This window comes from Pelophylax lessonae (assembly GCF_965119305.1).
Source record: "Pelophylax lessonae genome assembly, chromosome: 3".
NCBI classification, from domain to species: Eukaryota; Metazoa; Chordata; class Amphibia; order Anura; family Ranidae; genus Pelophylax; species Pelophylax lessonae.
Genome location: NC_138770.1, coordinates 284,359,206 through 284,377,288, shown reverse-complemented (window position 1 = coordinate 284,377,288; position 18,083 = coordinate 284,359,206). Strand labels below are relative to the sequence as shown.

At 45.9% G+C, this 18,083-nt stretch overlaps 1 protein-coding gene across 1 annotated transcript in view; it reads right to left on the bottom strand.

Annotated features, from left to right (window-relative positions):
• Positions 1-18,083, bottom strand: part of RFC4 (replication factor C subunit 4) — a 115,986-nt gene that overhangs the window by 71,687 nt on the left and 26,216 nt on the right. The window contains exon 2 of the mRNA XM_082251384.1: positions 11,612-11,690. Coding sequence (XP_082107510.1) covers positions 11,612-11,690 — 79 coding nt within the window. The remainder of the gene's footprint in view (positions 1-11,611; positions 11,691-18,083) is intronic.

Here is an 18,083-nt window from a genome sequence, read left to right as displayed (position 1 = left end):
TGCCTTGGTACTGCTCCCTGCCTTTTTCTCTTCTGGGGTCTTTGTAAAGAAGCACAAAGGACCCAGTGAGACAGGCGGTTGCCATACACAAATATAAGTAACCATTTGTAGTGAGGTAAAGACACAGGAAACTCCAGGGTGCCCTGGCTTACCTTGAAGCTGTCCTGACAAGTAGGATCTGCAGGGCAGGGTGGAGAAGCATCTGACATGGTCAGCCTTAGGAAAAAAAAAAAAAAACCCTGCATAGGGCTTTTTGACTGCTTCCTGCTGCAGCTCCAGCCCCGCCCCCAGCTGACCCCATACAGGTTGGTGGACATACCTGCACTGCCATCTGCTCTCCTGGTGTGTTGCTTTAGGGAAGAGTCTATCTGTGCATTTTTCCCAGTTTTCCTTTCTCTTTTCTTTGTTTTCTTGTTTTTTTAAAACTCGCGCCACCACCCGGAAGTGATGAAAGCCGAAGTGCCCTACTCTGTCATCCAGCTCCGGGGCTTCTGCCTTCACCAAGATGGCTGAATAACAGACATGTCACGTGCATAGAGCAGCCCTGTTTCTCCTCTTCTGGGGTATCCTGCTGGTGCTCCTGGCTTCTACCTCCTGAGTGCCCCCCATGGCAAGCTGCATGCACTCGTGCAGGTTAGATCCTGAGCTACACTGTGTGTGTCCATGCTTCCAGGAACCATTCTGCAGTAATACATGGTCCCAAAGGTGTGAACGGCTACATCTAGGCAGATAGCATAGTGTACAAGTAACTTGCCATCTGCTCACAAATGTACTGCAAGTAGGTGGCACAGCCAAGCCCTGTGATGCACCTGTACATTAGGGTGTACTTTCTGGGTTGGTGGCCCACATGCGCATGCTACCTGCTGTGACTGGGCACAGCACAGATTTGTCAGCAGGGTAAAGCCAATGATTATGGCTGTACGCATGCTGATCGGCTGTGGTTAATCACAGCACAGAGTACTGTGTTGACAAAACACAGAGAGCCATGTACACAGAAATTAACCTGGCCGTTTTTTTTTTCTTGAAATCAATTCTGATTTTTAGAAAGAAAAAGCTGCCAGATTGGTTAGTAAAAGCAGCATACAATTGTTAAGCACATGGTTAACCCCTTCCCAGCCAGTATCATTAGTACAGTGTAGTTATCAATGATCGCTGTATTAGTGTCACTAGTGGCGTTTCGTTTTGGTTAGTAATGCTCCAAGTCAGTGATTATCAGCGCCAGATTGCCTGCCACATCACAGTCCCACTAGAAGTTGCTGATCACCGTCATTACAAGTATAGTGTCTAAAGCCCTGTAAATTTCAGTACATATAAACACAGTTTGTAGACACGATAACTTTCACACAAACCACTGTGAGGAGTGGAAGAACGTAAGTTCCCTCCCCTCTTTTGTGATGTCAAAAGCCAGAAGCAACAAGCATTTCATCACTTCTGGTTTCAGTTTGTTTAAAAGCACAAATAACGCAAAAAAAAAAAAAATTTGCACCCCCCACCATTTTATTTTTCAGAGACCTTTCTTTCATAAAATATATATTGCTTGAGAGTTTTAAAGAGAAACTCCAGTCAAAAATGAAATTGTTTCTATTAATAGTATGTTAAATACCTTTATCTTTGATATTATTCATTTTCTGGCTAGCTGCTTGTGTAGCTTAGAAAGTCTCATCTAAGCTAGACAGCTTCTTCCTGTTCTTTACTGACAATGCCATCTCCATTTATCTGGACTTGCTAAGCTGTCTTTCACTTCCTGAAAAGGTTGTCGGTCTTTCTTATACAGACATGCCTAGCAGGGGCGTAACTACAGGGGTTGCAATCGCTACCGGGCCCCATGCTCCAGGGGGCCCGGTAGCAAAACAGTGGGTGAACCTCTAGGATCTCAAAGGTCACACTTGCGACCGGGCCCTGGCATTTCACCACTGTGGGAAGGGCCCCAAGATTGCAGGAAGGGGGCCCACTGCAGAACTTGTGAAAGGATCCTGATGCGGGACCATAATAAAAGGCCATGCAATGAGAGTAAAGAGCCCCAGGATTAGTGGGAAGAGCCCCGGGCTTGGAGGGAAGGGCCCCGGCCAGGGGTCTGGGGGGCCCTTCATGGTTTCTTGCATCGGGGCCCTGAAGGTTCTAGTTACGCCTCTGATGCCTAGACCTGCCCAGCCCCTCCTATCCTTCACCATGATCTCCTCCTGTCTTCATAGCCTTGTTTAGACTAACAGCTTCTCCTGAGAGAGGGGTCACATGACCTGCCCATAATATGAAAGAAATAAGGTACAATGGAACATTTTTGAAAGTTTAGAAGGATACAGATCGATTTCTATTGCTTATGACAAATCACTATCAAAAGTTGCATCAAAGTAGTGCAGATACCTTTTCAAAGTCGCTGATTTTCAAAGTTGCAAAGGATGGGATCGGGTGCCATTAAAATCAATGACCTGTGACTTGTCAAGCGACTGTGTCCAAAGTCCCATGACAAGTCGCACTAGTGAAAACAAGGCTTTAGTCTACGTTTACATTTTTGCGATTTAGAGTGCGCCTTTGATCCAACTTTACACTCTCTGGATCAAAGTCGCATCAAAAGTTGCATCAATGTAGTTCAGGTACTGAACCTTTTCAAAGTTGACAATTTTGTAAAGTCGCATAGATGGGAACGGGTGCCATTGAAATCAATGGGCTGTGACTTGTCATGTGACTTTGTGCATCCAAAGTCGCATGACAAGTCACAATAGTGGAAACTGAGCTTTAGTCTACGAGTGTGACTTTTATCCAACTTTACTCTCCCTGGATCAAAGTCGCATCAAAGCAGTGCAGGTACCTTCTCAAGGTCGCTGATTTTTAAAGTTGCATATATGGGAACGGGTGCTATTGATTATTCGCACGAGTGTAAAGGTAGACAGTGTGGTTGCCTGTACTATCATTGCAGACTGAGCTGAGACCCCAGAGCACTTCCAGCTACACTGACAGCCCCCCTCCCCCCCCCCCCCCCCCCGTGTCCAGCTTTCTTCTCCTATGGTAGTCTTCATTCAAAGCCCAGCACATCTATACTGTATATGTGCCCCTCCCTGTGTCCTGTGTGGATTATTACTTCATTTTCTCATGAGTTAGGATGTACAATGCATCCTTACTGATGAGAGAACACTGGGCGGGAACCTATGATCCTCCTATTCTGTATATGCCCACTGGCTACACAGGAACAGTGTCCCTCCTTGGAAGTGATGTCACTAGCTTTCAGTAACCACACCCACTTGCTGCTCTTGGACTCAGCAGGAAGAGGAATTGAAGTCAAGCAACAGTACTGAAAACTACAAAATAAAAGGTAGAAAAACAGATTTTTTCATTTTGACACAAATAGGCTGAACTTCGCTCACATTAATGATTGCAGGGGAGAATTTAGGGTGTTGGGCTATACTTCCGCTTCAAGTAATTTTCCACCAAAAAATAAAAAATTGGATTTTTGTCATACCGTAAAATCCTTTTCTCTGATGTTCATTGACAGACATCTCCAGAATCCTCTTGACCATTGGGTTATGCTGCCCCTACAGGAGTAGGACACTAGGCAGGAAAAAGCTTTACCATGCCTTGGGGGCAGTCCCAGGGGGTATACTCGCACTTCCTGGTATAGGCATTCAGTTTTGTTGCAAGCAGTGTCAGAAGAAAAATAACCCAACTAGGGGTGGGTGCTGTGTCCGTCAATGAACATCAGAGAAAAGGATTTAACGGTAAGACAAAAATCTAATTTTCTTTCGTTCATTGACAGACGGCTCCAGAATCTTCTTGACCATTGGGACGTCCCAAAGCAATGTCAAAACATGAGGGGTGGGAAAAAACCCAGCAGAAATAAATTCCAAAAGGCTAAACCCTAGCCAACCAGGTAAAACGGAGCTCAACCAGTAACAACTGGAGCCCCTGAAACATACACCCTCAAAGAGGACTAGTCCTCTCAAGCAGAAGCCAGCAAAACCTTGCAGCCAAAGCAGCATCTGCAGATGCCAGCACATCCACTTTGTAAAAATTTTGCACAGATGACCAGTGGCCACCTTGCAAACTTGCATCACTGACGCCTGATGGCGGAAGGCCCAGGAGGCACTAGGTGCCCACATAGAATGTGCCTTAACAGGGAAAAGGAGAACCTGACACTTGATTGAATAGGCCTGTCTGACCCATCTGGAAATGATTGTGCCAAATGCGGCCAAACCCCTGCGATGTTCATCCACAAGGACAAATAGCGAGTCTGATTTCCTAAACGACTCGGTAGCTACAAGGCAATCTCCTTAGGATACCTAGGCTTAGGACACAGGGAAGACCACACCATGTCTTCATTCAGATGGAAACCAGAAACAATGTTAGGAAATAAAGACTGACAAGGATGAAGCACCATTTTCTCCGTGAACCCCCAAGTAAGGTGAACAAGACAAAGCCACCAGCTCTCACACCCTACGTGCAGAAGAAAATGCCACCAAGAAGGCTACCTTCTGGGACAATGTAAGCAGAGGAATCTTGCAAATATTTTTCAATGGCGGTTACTGAAAAACCAACAGCATCAAGTTGAGATCCCACGAAGGCAATGGAAACTGCACTGGGGAAGCAAAGTGGCAAACCCCTGAACAAAGGTACGAACAAAAGAATGCGTAACAAAGGATGTTGAAAGAAAAAAGCCAAGGCCGAACCTAGCCCTTGATGGTACCCAAGGCCAGACGCTGCTCAACACCTCATTGGAGGAAAGCCATACTCCGAGTCACTGAAAAGGAGCGGGGGTAAAAGCAAGAAATTCACACCCACAAAGTACGCTCCTCAAATGCGATGGTAAATGTTCCTAGAAGTAGATTTACTAGCCCACAGCAACATGGGAATAACTGACTCCGACAACCCTCTATCCTTTAGCACCAGGCTTCCATTAAGCCAGCGACTGTAAGGCAAGATAGAAGATTGGCCCTTGGGCCAACAGATCTTCTCTAAGAGGAAGTCTCTATGGAGCATCGGCGACCAACTGTATCAGATCTGGGTACCAAGACCAGCGAGGCCAGTCTGGGGCCACTAGGATGGCTGTAATCCCTTCTGCCTCTAACCTACGTAGGAATCTAGGCAGAAGTTCTAGAAGAGGAAAGACGTATAGCCGAGGATACTGGCCCCACACCACATACCTAAGCACTTTCCTGTTGAGACGAGAGACCAACAGGACCACCTGGGAGTTCCCCACCGGAGACCCAACTGATGAAACACCTCCGGAGGAAATGTTCAGTATATCAATCAGTAGTCTTGATTACCCCTGAGCACAATCAGTGCCAAAAACGCCACTCCACCCGGACAGGCTGGCATCCGTGGTGACCACCGCCTAGCACAGGGGAAGGGAGATTTTTTTTTTTCCTGTCAAAGCGCCGTAGCGAAGCCACCGAATCACAGACCCTCTTGTAACCCGGCTCAACAGGATAAGATTGTCTAGACTGGATTCTTGCCCCACATGGCAAGAATCTCTCTTTGCAGATGTCTCGTGAGGAACTGTGAAAACTGAACCACCTCAAAAGGTAGACACGATCAGACCCAGCACCCGCATGCCAGTCCTGAAAGACGACTGACTGCTGGACAACAGGAGCCAAATTCATCCTGCAGATTTTGGAGCTTGTCCCATGGGAGGAATACCCTGGCTGAGGCCAAGTCCAGAGCAGACCCAGATAGTGCCACTAGGTGGACGGAGCCAGAGCCAAGTACCCGGGAATTTCGTTTGCACAGTAATCTCCCGGTTATCCGTCAGAGCAGTCGGAGACTCTCCTCGCAGAAGATGATAATCTAGGTACTCCAGTATCGCAATCGCCGCTGGCGCAACAATGCCAAAACCGGGGACAACATTTTCTGAAGACCCAAGGCAAGACCTCTTGATAATGCTTCTCGCCCACGGCAAGAGGAGGATGCACGGATGAACAACATAAATCGGAATATGAAGTAAGCGTCCTTGGTATCAGTAGAGGCCAGAAGATCCCCCTGATGTAGGGATGCCACTGCCGTACTAATGGACTCCATTCGGAACATCTTTACCCGAAAAAGTGCTTCAGAGCTTTAAGGTTCCATTAATGGACGTACCTAGCTTTCCTTCCTGGGACCTGTAAACATGTTTGAATAAAGTAAAGGGGTAAAAAGGTTTGTTGGTAAAAACGGCGCTGCCACTATATTCCAGGTTAAAGGATATAAAACCATGAAACTCATAAAAAAGGTGAAAACCCAGAAAAGTCAATATGGTAGTGTTGGGTTTTGTAAAAGTGCACAGTGCAATGTGGAAAGTATTCAGTGCTGGATTGAGATTAAAAATTCTGAGAAAATTACTTAGACACAGTAAGGTATAGTCCTTACGGGGCCAAGGGACCAGACCGTGTATTTATAAAGTGCCACCCTGTGTTACCTACCACATCACTGGCTGATAACCATCTGAGTGCCTAAATAAACTCATTCAACACAAGGCAGTCTCAGCACTGGTTATTTTTAGCACTGTTTACTAAGCACCAGAGGCGTAACTACAACCTTCAGGGCCCCGCTGCAAGAAACCATGAAGGGCCCCCCCTGACCACTGGTCCCAGGCCTCTACCTCTGGGCCAGGGGCCCTTTACTCCCATCATGGGGCACTTTATTACAGCACTACAACGACCCCCTTCCTGCCATCTTGCCCCCCCCCCCCTCACGTTGGTAGAATGCCAGGGTCCAGTCGCAAAAGCAACCTTTGTGGCCCTGGTAGTTTCGCCCCCACTGTGTATCACCTGTATTTAGATACGGCAATAAATGTTATAGATTTTACTGACATATAAGATCTGCACTCCCAGCTTCCAAAAGGCTTTTAACATGATGGTACTGATTGGCTCAGTGCGCCGACCCTGAGCTGATCACCAATGACAGGAGAACCAGCATACCCATTGGCAACCTCAGGAATATGAGCTGCAGTGGTGCAGGAGGAGAGCTCTGACAGCAAGTTGCTAATGCTGGGGACACTGATGGATGAACAGACTGACAGCACTGGGCTAGCAGCAGTTAGGAGCGGCGGGGGAACCAAGCCAGGCGGTGGATATCAGTACCAGCAGGGCTGGTGCAGGGATTTTTGTCTACACAGGTAAAGGTGCATTTTGGTGCCCCCCCCCCTACCCACCCTCTCCTCTCCACAATGCAACCCCCACCACCCTTCTCCTCTCCACAATGCACCCCCCCCACTTTCTACAGTCGCGCTGGGACCTCAGCAAAAATCCTCTCCCCATTCCTGGCACAGATCTTCTCCCCCAGGTCCTCCCTTCCAGCAAGAAAACCCTTGCCCATAAGTACTTTCCCCAGTTCTGTCACAAACCCCACTATCCTAATCGCCTCTCCTAGTACAAACACCCCCCCCCCCCCCCCAAAAAAAAACAAAAAACAAATCCTTTACCCTTCTAATACAGATCCATACTTCCCAACTGTCCTAGTTTGGTGTGGTCCTCCTGAGATACAAATGAAATCCTGTGTATACAGACTAAGGGTCTGTTCATACCAGAATGCCGTGAGGGAAACCCACATCTTGTGTGGGTTTCCCACACTGTATTCAGAATGTAGTGCTGTAATGATCCGCCGGGGGTGTGTCAACTTAATGACTCCCCAAATGCAGGTCGCAAATGCAGTGTTTGCCTGCACCAGATTGTATGATCAGAAGTATCATGCGATCCAGTTGCAGTGCATTTTGTAAAGTAGAGCATGCACAGCTCTTAATGAAGATGGGCACAATTTCAGCCCATTCAAATGCAAGGGCTGAAATCGCACAGCACTGGGAAGGCATGTGAATCACACAGCAACAAAGTGCGTGCCTGTGTGATTTGTGGTGTGAGCCGGCCCTGAGTCCTGGAGCCCAGTGCTGAAAAAAGATCCAGCTCTCGGCTCCACTAACTTGCCTGACAGGGGGGTACTAGTGTGGGCACCTGGGACGATCGCCCTGAATCTCTAGCGAGGTGCCTGGGATCCCAGACACTACGATTGTCTCCTCAGCTACCAGCATCTCTTTGAAGAAGAGGGACAAGTTGTCAAAAAATGAATGCTCACAGTGATTTGGCGGGGGGTGGGTGCTGTATGTGCTAGGGGGCACTTTGAAGGGGAGAGAACTGGTGCTGAAGAGGGGGGGGGGGGTCGAATTTTATATTTAACCCCCCTTCTTGCACAAATTCTCTCCCCTCCCAAAGTGCCCCCTAGCACATACAGCATCCTCTTATCCCCCCAAATCACTGTGAGCATTCTTCTTTGACAACTTGTCCCCCTTCCCCTGCAAGTGTCATGTTGTACATTTCAGATTCAAAACAAACCTCAGATCAGCACGTCCTGTTGATGCTGTGTCCATTCTCTTCCCCTCCTGTGTATAGGAAGACATCCGAGCCGAGGAGGGGGAGGGGCTTCAGTCCGTGTGTGCAGTGTGAGGCAGGAGAGGGAGAAAGGGAGAGGTGCAGCTGCCCTACAAAGTAAACACCCCGCACAAGCTGCGAGCAAGTCACTGTAGCCAAGTGAGTACCAGCAGTGTTGGAGCTCACCCTCCTTGCAGCCACTACATCAGACGCTGGACAGGAAGTCTTTCCTGCTGTCTCCGGGCCCCCTTACAGTGGTGGAACACCAGGGCCCAGTCGCAAGTGTGACTGCTGCGACCCTGGTAGTTCCGCCACTGCTAAGCACTAATCACCTTAGTGACTTAACATACTATCATTTAGGTATCGCCTTTGTTTTTTCTTTCTAAACATTACCCAGCACGCTGGCACTTTATAAATACACAGCCTGGTCCCTTGACCCCATAGGGACCATACCTTACTGTGTCTAATTTTCTCAGAATTTTCAATCCAGCACTGAATACTTTCCACATTGCACTGTGCACTTTTTACAAAACCCAACACTACTGAGTTATATGGTTTTATATCCTTTAACCTGGAATATAGTGGCAGCAACGTTTTTAGCAACAAACCTTTTTACCCCTTTACTTACATACTACCTCAGTGGTAGGTTGGTGGCAGCTCTAATCACAAAAAAAAACCCAACTCCATAGCGCAGGTAAAATCAAATCCTTTTCACTAGGTTTGAATAAAACCCATATAAAAAGTTCAGATTCTGAGACCAGAACAATCACCCCTTGTAGTAGCAAGTCTTGCATCACCCCGAGGAGACCTTGCAGGCGGTCTGGGGATAAACGCAGGTAGGAAGGAAAAAATCTTTCTGGAGGAGAAGATCAAAAATCGATCTTGTAGCCGGACCGAAGCAGCTCGTGGACCCGCTTGTCTTGAATCAGGGAGGTCCAAGGGTCCAGAAGGACCTGCTCTTGGCTTACCAGACCAGGTCCTATTGGAACCTCCGGAGGAGGTCCTTACAGACTTAGACCCCTTGTCTTGAAGTCCTGCTTAACGATATCATTCAGGGAGGATCCGAACAGGTGATTCCCTACAAAGGGAAAATCAGATAAGGCCTTCTTGGAAGTCTGGTCCGCAGACCAGCATTTCAGCCATTGGCCTCTGGGAGGGACCACTGCAGTCACGGACAGTCTAGAGACTAACAGAGCCGCATCCAGAGAGACATCTCAGGGGAACTGCAACCTCTGGTCCAACTTGTCTGCCAGCTCTGCAGAGGCAGGGAGAGGCTGTTCCCCCCCCCCCCTCCAGATCCTGGCGCAAAAGCTTTGCCCACTCCGTTAAAGTCTGGGACACCAATGCTATAGTGAACCCCGCCCTAAGGACCAAACCGGCCACCGTAAACATGTAGGGGAACAGAGCCTCAGCTCTCCTGTCAAAAGAATCTTTTAAAAATCAGAGACTCCTCCACCGGAATTAGGGTGGATTTATTCAGCCCGGAGAGTCCACCACAGGTGGAACTGCCCAATTATTCAACAGAGACTCCTCAAGGGATACCGTCTATCAAAATGCTTAGGCACCGCCATAAGGCGTTTAGGACAGCTCCACTGACTCGTGACAATTTTGTCACAGTAGGCGGGAACATTTTGCCGCTTTAGAGGATCTGCGGGCACCAAGGGGACCAGCGCCTCTGAGGTGCATCCTCCATGTTTAAAATTTCCCGCACCCACAGTACTGTTTAAAGGGCTGAGGGAGATGGAGAGGAACCAGGGGGTTTGACCATCCCAGGGAGGGTCCCACATACACCCTGAAAGACCGCCAAGGGAGAGGAGGGGCACTACTTACCACACCATGGAACCGGGTTGGCACCACTTCAGGCAGACCACAGCACCATCTTGGAATGGGGGTGCTGCAGGCCAGAAGTACGCCATAACTTAGGTCATGACCAGGTCTGAGTGTGCTCGCAAGATGTTTAACTCACCGGCCAGCCCCCATCCAGGGTCGCGCTTGCTGGCCGGACTGGGGAGACTAAGGATCTAGAATATCCAGTGCGTCGCCCAGTCCGGCAGTTGATTGTAGCTCTCACAGGAACAGAAAATAATAAGAGGAAAAAAAATCCATTTAAAAAAAGAAAAAAATGCTAGGACCAGAGATCCCAGCAAGGATCTAGGTCCTTACTCCTGACTAGGCAGAAGAAAACTGAATACCTATAGCAGGAAGTGGGAGTATAGCCACTGGGACTGCCCCATAGGTATGGTAAAGCTTTTTCCTGCCTAGTGTCCTACTCCTGTAAGGGGCAGCCTAACCCAATGGTCAAAAGATTATAGAGCTGTGTCCGTCAATGAACGAAAGAGATGCAGATTTTTACATATACAGCAATACCTTGGTTTGCGAGTATAATTCGTTCCAGCAGCATGTTGTAATCCAAAACACTCGAATATCAAAGCAAGTTTTCCCATAAGAAATCATGGAGCAGAGAGACGAGGAGTCACACGAGCGCCTGAGACGCTCTGAAACAGTAGAAATCAGCATTTTTATATACAGTACAGGCACAGGGACACATAATGGTATGTAACAGAGGGCATTAACAAAGGGGATGGCATGCTTATAGTGTACTAAACTGCTCGTATATAAAGACGGTGCTCGTATATCAAGACAGATTTTTTTTAAAAATTTTGCTCGTCTTTCAAAATGCTCGTAAACAAAGTTACTCGCAAACCAAGGTATTACTGTATGTGAGAAATTTCAGAAATGGCCCAGTTTTGAAGCAGTTAAAGAGGAAGTAAACCCTCCTCTGACACTTTTACCTATAGGTAAGCCTATGATAAGGCTTACCTATAGGTACTGTAAATATCTCCTAAACATGTACCGTTTAGGAGATATTTACCTTACATGCAGCCAGTGACGTCACTGGCGCATGCGCTCTGAAGGAACGGCCGCTGGTGCCGTTTCTTCAGAGCCCCGTGCCGTGACCGTCGGCTCCCGTGCGCATGCGCGGGAGTGATGTCACCGCGGCTCCTGGCAATCAGATGGCCGGATGCCGCGATCCCGGAAGACAGGCGACATGTCCAGTCTTCATACAGGTGAGCGGACGGCACGGCGGGGGCTCGTTCTTAGGTAAGTATTTCATAATGAGCTAGTATGCCATGCATACTAGCTCATTATGGGTTTCTCTTTCAGGTTGCAGCAAAAAAAAAAAAAGTTTCGAGGGTTTACAACCTCTTTAAAGCCACTATAATAACACTGCAACGTGTCCATATCTTTGGCACATATAAAAAGTCCTATACTCTTTGTTTACTTACATCTGCTCCTTCAAGTGACTTTTTTAGGACAGCCACAACTTCTTCTTGGTAGGCAACTTCATCCACACATTTGGGTCGGCTGCATAAAAATCAAAGCTGGTTAATGGGTGATATAATATGTGCCGTGCACTAAAACATCACTTTAGATCTAGATGATATAAAAATCTAGCCTGGTTAGCCTTTCGTTTACCGATTTACTTATTAACCACTTAAGCCCCGGGCCTTTTTGTGATTCGGCACTGCGTGACTTTAACGGACAATTGCGCGGTCGTGCGATGCTGTACCCAAATGAAATTGATGTCCTTTTTTTTCCCCACAAACAGAGCTTTCTTTCGGTGGTATTTGATCACCTGTGCGATTTTTTGATCATGCGCTATAAAAAAAAAAAAAAAAAAAAAAAAAAAAAAAAAAAAAAAAAAAAAAAAAAATCGCAAAAAAGCGTATTTTGATTGCTTTGCGCAAAAGTTATTGCGTTTACTAAGGGAAAGATTTTTGTCATTTTTATTGGGTTTTTTTTGGCGGCGATCTGTGATTTTTTTTGTGGGACTGCGACATTGCGGCGGACAGATCGGACCCTTGACTGACATTTTTTACACTTTTGGGGGTACAAGTGACATTACTACAATAATCAGTGCTATACATATGCACTGTTACTGTAAAAATGACACTGGGAGGGGGAAGGGGTTAACTTTATTGGAGAGGGAGGGGTTAAGTGTGTCCCTAGGGGCGTGCTTCTAACGGTGATTGGATGTGGCTGTGTGTGTAACAGCAGAGATCAACGGTCCTACATAGCAGGACCGTATGATCTGTGCTTTTACACAGGGGAGAATGACAGGCGGCTGTGTTTACATTAGCCGCCTGCCTTTCTCCCTCTCCACCAGACGAACGCGCTCACCCCCTATTGGCTCATAGGTTAGTGACGTACCGGTACGTCACTTTGCCTGTGAGGGGCTGACCGCCGCCGTATATAGTCGGTCGGTGGTCGGCAAGTGGTTGACCACCTCAATTCAATACTGGGCACTTTCACCCCCTTCCTTCCCAGACCAATTTTTCAGCTTTCAGTGCTCTCGCGCTTTGAATGACAATTACTCAGTCATGCTACACTGTACCCAAATGAAATTTTTATCATTTTGTTCACACAAAAAGAGCTTTCTTTTGGTGGTATTTATTCACCACTGGGTTTTTCGTCCCCTGCCTAGCCTGCGCGTGTGACTGGCGGCTCCGATGTCCGCCTGCCACTTGCGATCTTCCTCAGGAGTCAGAGAAAGACAGACGGCTAAGTAATGACAGAGGCTATGTGATCCTGCTATGTAGGATCGTATGTCTGTGATTACTTCACTAGCCACGCCCCCTAACAGTTAGAAACACGACCCTAGGGACACACTTAACCCCTTGATCACCAATAAAATTAACCCCTTCCCTGCCAGTGTGATTTTTACAGTAACAGTGCATATTTATAGCACTGATTACTGTAGTAATGTCACTGGTAACCCCAAAAGTGTCAAAAATGTCAGTCAGGGGTTCGATCTGTCCGCCGCAATGTCGCAGTCCACAAAAAAATAAAAAATAAAAATGGCATAAATATTTCCCGTAGTTAGTAAACGCAATAACTTTTGCGCAAACCAATCAAAACATGCTTATTGCGATTTTTTTTACCAAAAATATGTAGCAGAAAACAAATTGGCCTAAAATGTAAAAAAATTGATTATTTTTTTTGAGAATTTCATATAAAAAAAAAATTAAAAAAATATTGTTATTGTTTCAAAATTGTCGCTTTTTGTTTATAGCGCAAAAAATAAAAATCGCACAGGTGATCAAATACCACCAAAAGAAAGCTCTGTTTGTGGGAAAAAAAGGACGTCAATTTAATTTGGGTACAGCGGCGCACGACCGCGCAATTGTCCGTTAAATTCACGCAGTGCCGAATCGCAAAATAGGGCCTGGTCTTTGAGCAGCCAAATCCTCCGGGGCTTAAAGCGAAGTTCCACCCTCAGAATAAATTTTTTACCAAAAATAGCCCATTAATATGAATACATCTCGCTTGACAAAACCGCTATTTGCATATTTATGAGTTGAACAGTGTATTTGTTTAGTGAAAATCTTACTTTTAAAACTGCTGCCTGACCTGTGCGTTGTCATCTTTACTAAGGGCATCTGAAGCTGCAGTGTAAGACTCAGTGACCTTCTTCCTGCTTACTGATCATTCTGGCTACCCAGAATGCAGCAGGAAATCCTGCACATGGGCAGTACTATGCTTTAGGCATAGTACAGGTTGCTATAGGGACGTCGGCTCAGGAGGAAATTGCCGCCCTCTATATCTCTTCCCGGCCTCCAGGAAGACACGAGGGAGAGAGAGAGTCAGATAGAAACACACTGCCAGCCATTACGGCAAGAAAGCTCTTGTCTGGCTGATGGGGAACTTTAATGTAACGGATGGATGGCAGCACTATGATTGGGGGCAGCATGGTTATTGTGGCAGCAACACTGTGATGACACCCTTTGATTTGGGGCAGGATTGCGAAAGTATGGCTGGATCGATGTAACACAGTGATGGGGCAGGACAGTGATGGTGTCTGCAATGTACATTGATGGATGCATGTCACACTGTTATGGGGTCAGCACTGTTAATGGATGGATGTCACACTAATGTAATAACTCTGCTATTGAGGACGATAGGGTAACACTGGCAAAAATAGCAGTGTTTCCCTTCTTAAAGATGGCGCCGGAAGCGATTGACTCCGCCTCTCATGCGTCATTTCCGGTTTGGAAAAAACGCGAAATGAGGAGAGGACGGTCGCCCATTGCCTTCTGGGAGTGATTACAAACAGCTCCCATGAGGCAATGCAGAACAGGAAGGGACGACGACGGCCAGGGCCGAGGAGGTGGGAGGAAGGAGGAAGTGAACATTAGAATGCCCAAAAAATAAGGTAAGAAACACCAAAAAAACAAAAAACAAATGCCCAATTGTTGTTGAGAAGGGACAGTCCGAACTGAAACTTTTAAGTTGTAAAACAGGGTGGAACTCCACTTTAAGTGGTTACAGGAAATCTAATAAAATCAAAATGTTGTCATAAATTTAGGCCAGAATGTATTCTGCTAAGCCTTTAGTAAAAAAAATATGTTTGTGTGAAAGTTGTGTGAAAGTTAAAGAGTCTACAAGCTAGGCTACGTATCATTGAAAATTGATCAATCCTGATGTACAGACGGCCCATCTAATTTTCTTGAGGCCTAAAAATGTCAGGACATTACAAATACTTCCCTAATGACCCCTTTTTGTAACAGTGACAGTCCAAGGTATTTAGTAAGAAGGATAATGAGTTTTTTGAAGTTGTAATTTTTTGCCCACAAAAGTTTGGGTAAAGATGATTTTTTTTTTCCCCCCCATACAAAATTGTCATACGTTATTTCTTACACATGGCACAGATAAACTTGCAATTATTGCAATCCAATACTTGAGGTGATTGTGCCCATATTAGTGCACTTGCAAGAAAATCAACTGACAGGGTTAAATCTTATTCAATCGCTTTGAAATTTTGAACCTTCCTGGTTACAGAGTGACATGTTTTTTAGGGGGGCATTTGCAATACTTATATATTGGTCATCTAAAGGAGACCATACTGGCATTGTGTGGCAAACTGTAATACACAGTAAAAGAACAAGCTCTGCTTTAGTTGTCTAATTCAGCTAGATTTTAAATATACACCACCAGGCACAGATAAATTCTAGTGTAATATACTTTGCAGCTGCAGGCATCTTCAGATATCTTCTTTTTCAGCCAGCGATTCTCTGTCATGTAAAAACAATCATAGCGGCTGTTCAGTGATTTAAATTTTTGTTTGTTTTCTTTAAAGTGTCAAAATAAAAGTAAAAGTAAAATAAACAATAATACATTTTTTTTTAAAGCACCCCAGTCTTTGCACGCAGAAGCGAATGCATACATAAGTCGTGCTTGCATATGTAAAGGGCGTTCAAACAACATGTGTGAGGTATCGCTGCGAACGTTCGAGTGAGAGAAATAATTCTCGTTCAAGACCTCCTCCAACTCTAAACAGTTAACCTGTAAACCTTTTGAAAGCGTCGCCTATGGATATTTTTAGGTACTGAAGTTTGGCACCATTCCACAAGTGTGCGCAATTTTAGTGCGTGATATTTTAGGTATTTACTCGGCGTAACATCATCCTTTACATTATACAAAAAAAAAAAAATCATGATAGCTTTAGTGGATTTTTTTCAGGGCTGTGGAGTCGGTAGATAAATGTTCCGACTCCTCAGTTTTTTGTACTTCTGACTCCGACGTATTAATATGTATTAATCTTTCGACACTGACTTGGGTGGGTGGCATTGCAGTAACTATTCTGGCCACATCGCTAACGATCTATGGATAAACAAGGATGGCTTCTTCAACTAACAAGATTTCTTTTTCCAGCAAAAGACTCTCTTTTCATCATTGAAGATGCAATGCCCTCAGCTATTAACCCTCCATTTTTGTTCAGGCGATATAACAGGCTCTTCCATTACAAGAGGAATTTACCCAGGGTTAGATCATCACATTGCAACCTCTTGGTGACAGTGAAGGGGTGAGAAAGAAGGTTCTCCAGCTCTTTTGTTTGTGTCCACTGGCTTTCAGTTAATGCAAGATTTTCATTGTCCATTTCTTCTATAAAGTCTAAGTTCAAGCAAACGCTTGACCATCAAATAAGTGCTTCCCCAGCGAGTGGTTTGATCCAAAATGGCTCCTTTTCCTGCACGTCTTCAAAATTGCATCTGTTTTCGGGGCCCTGGCTGCAACAGTTACTTGCCGTAATTTGCCAATTAGTGTAGCTGCATGGCGATCATTTAAGCCATCTCTTATGGCAAGTTGCAGTGTATGAACAGCACATCGCATATGATGAATAGTAGCAAGCTTCAATGCTTCTTCAACAAAGTTGTCTAAAAAAATGTCAGCATTCTCTTCAGTTTCTAGATTTTCTCCAATACTTGCAGAACTGTCTTCCTCTAACTCTTTTCTTTCATTGATTTTTATTGAGAAAAAGTCAAGTACAAAATACAACAAATATGGTAAAACGATCAGGCTAGACATGGTCCTGAATACCATACATATAAAATTGAGGAGTACCAACATTCGAGGGGGGGCATATCCATTAACCGACTGTGTTAAGGTCAAAGAGGGTAGTCCAAAGATCCACCCCCAACACGCTATGGGAGCTGAAACAGGATGCAGAGGGTCGAGTCCCCATATAGAGGGATGCAAAGCCCAAGAATAAACCACAGGCAATATACAACGAGGTAAGGCGGAGGGTATCTCCAGGAGGGGCAGTATGAGGGGACACCATGCCCCCAATGGGTAGCGAGACATATGGGTCCAGCACATTCCCCTTCCAGAGAAAGCCCCCAAGAGTGGTAGGGCTGCAAAGAAGGGTGGGGGGGGGGGGGGAGTAAGGTAGGATAGACTGGAAGGGGGTAGAAGGGAATAAGAGCATAGGAGGCTCAAGAGGTTAGCTGAAATAAGGAGAGAAAAGAGGAAAAAGAATGAGGGTCTGACAGCCAGATCAAATAGAAACCTGTACTTATTTAGCCCAGGGTTCCCAGATGGTCTCAAATTTAACCACATTATTATTGATAATACCAGAGATTTTTTTCTGTGACATGATCCAGGAGATCTTAAGTTTGGTTTCCCTGATGAACACCCTGGGTGTTTTCCATGCTCTGGCTATGGTGAGTTTGGCTCCCAGGAGCATAAAATGGAGGAGTTTCTGAGCAGGTTTAGAGAGTTTAGGGACCTTGACGTTGAGAAGTGCAATTTGTGGGGACTGAGCGATCGGGTGATCAAGCACTTTACGAATGATCTGGAATAATGTATTCCAGAATAGCCTAATCTTGGGGCAGGCCCACCAAGTGTGCAAGTGGTCACCAGATAAACCGCAGCCCCTAAAGCACTGTGGAGAGGCGTTTGGAAACATGGCCGCAATGCGGGTAGGGACCAGGTACCATCTGGTGAGCAATTTAACATTAGCTTCGATGAGTGAAACATTCGATGAGTGAAACATTCAGTATACCTGTAAAGGAGCGTTGAAGGTGAAACCCCCAGTCGTCAGGTCCCATTCCATTTCCAGGTCCCTCTCCCAGGCTAGCGCATATGCAGGTTTGACATTGCTGTTGGATAGTATTGAATAGATGAGAGAAATCCCTCCCCTTGGGTCCCTGGTTTCCGAGCACGAGCGTTCATAAAGAGTGATTTGTGGAGGGTCACGTTTATCGTCCCATATGGAGTGGAGGAAATGTGATATCTTGAAGTGGCGATATCTCTCAGTGAGGGGCATTTTGAGGAAATTGACACAGTGTGGGAAAGAAAGGGGCCCCATGGAGTTAATGAAGTGTCCAATGCGAAATAGGCCCTTGTTAAGCCACCAATGGAAGGCTTTGATATTTAGTCCAGGGGGAAATAGGGGGTTTTTAAAAGCTTCCTCTAACT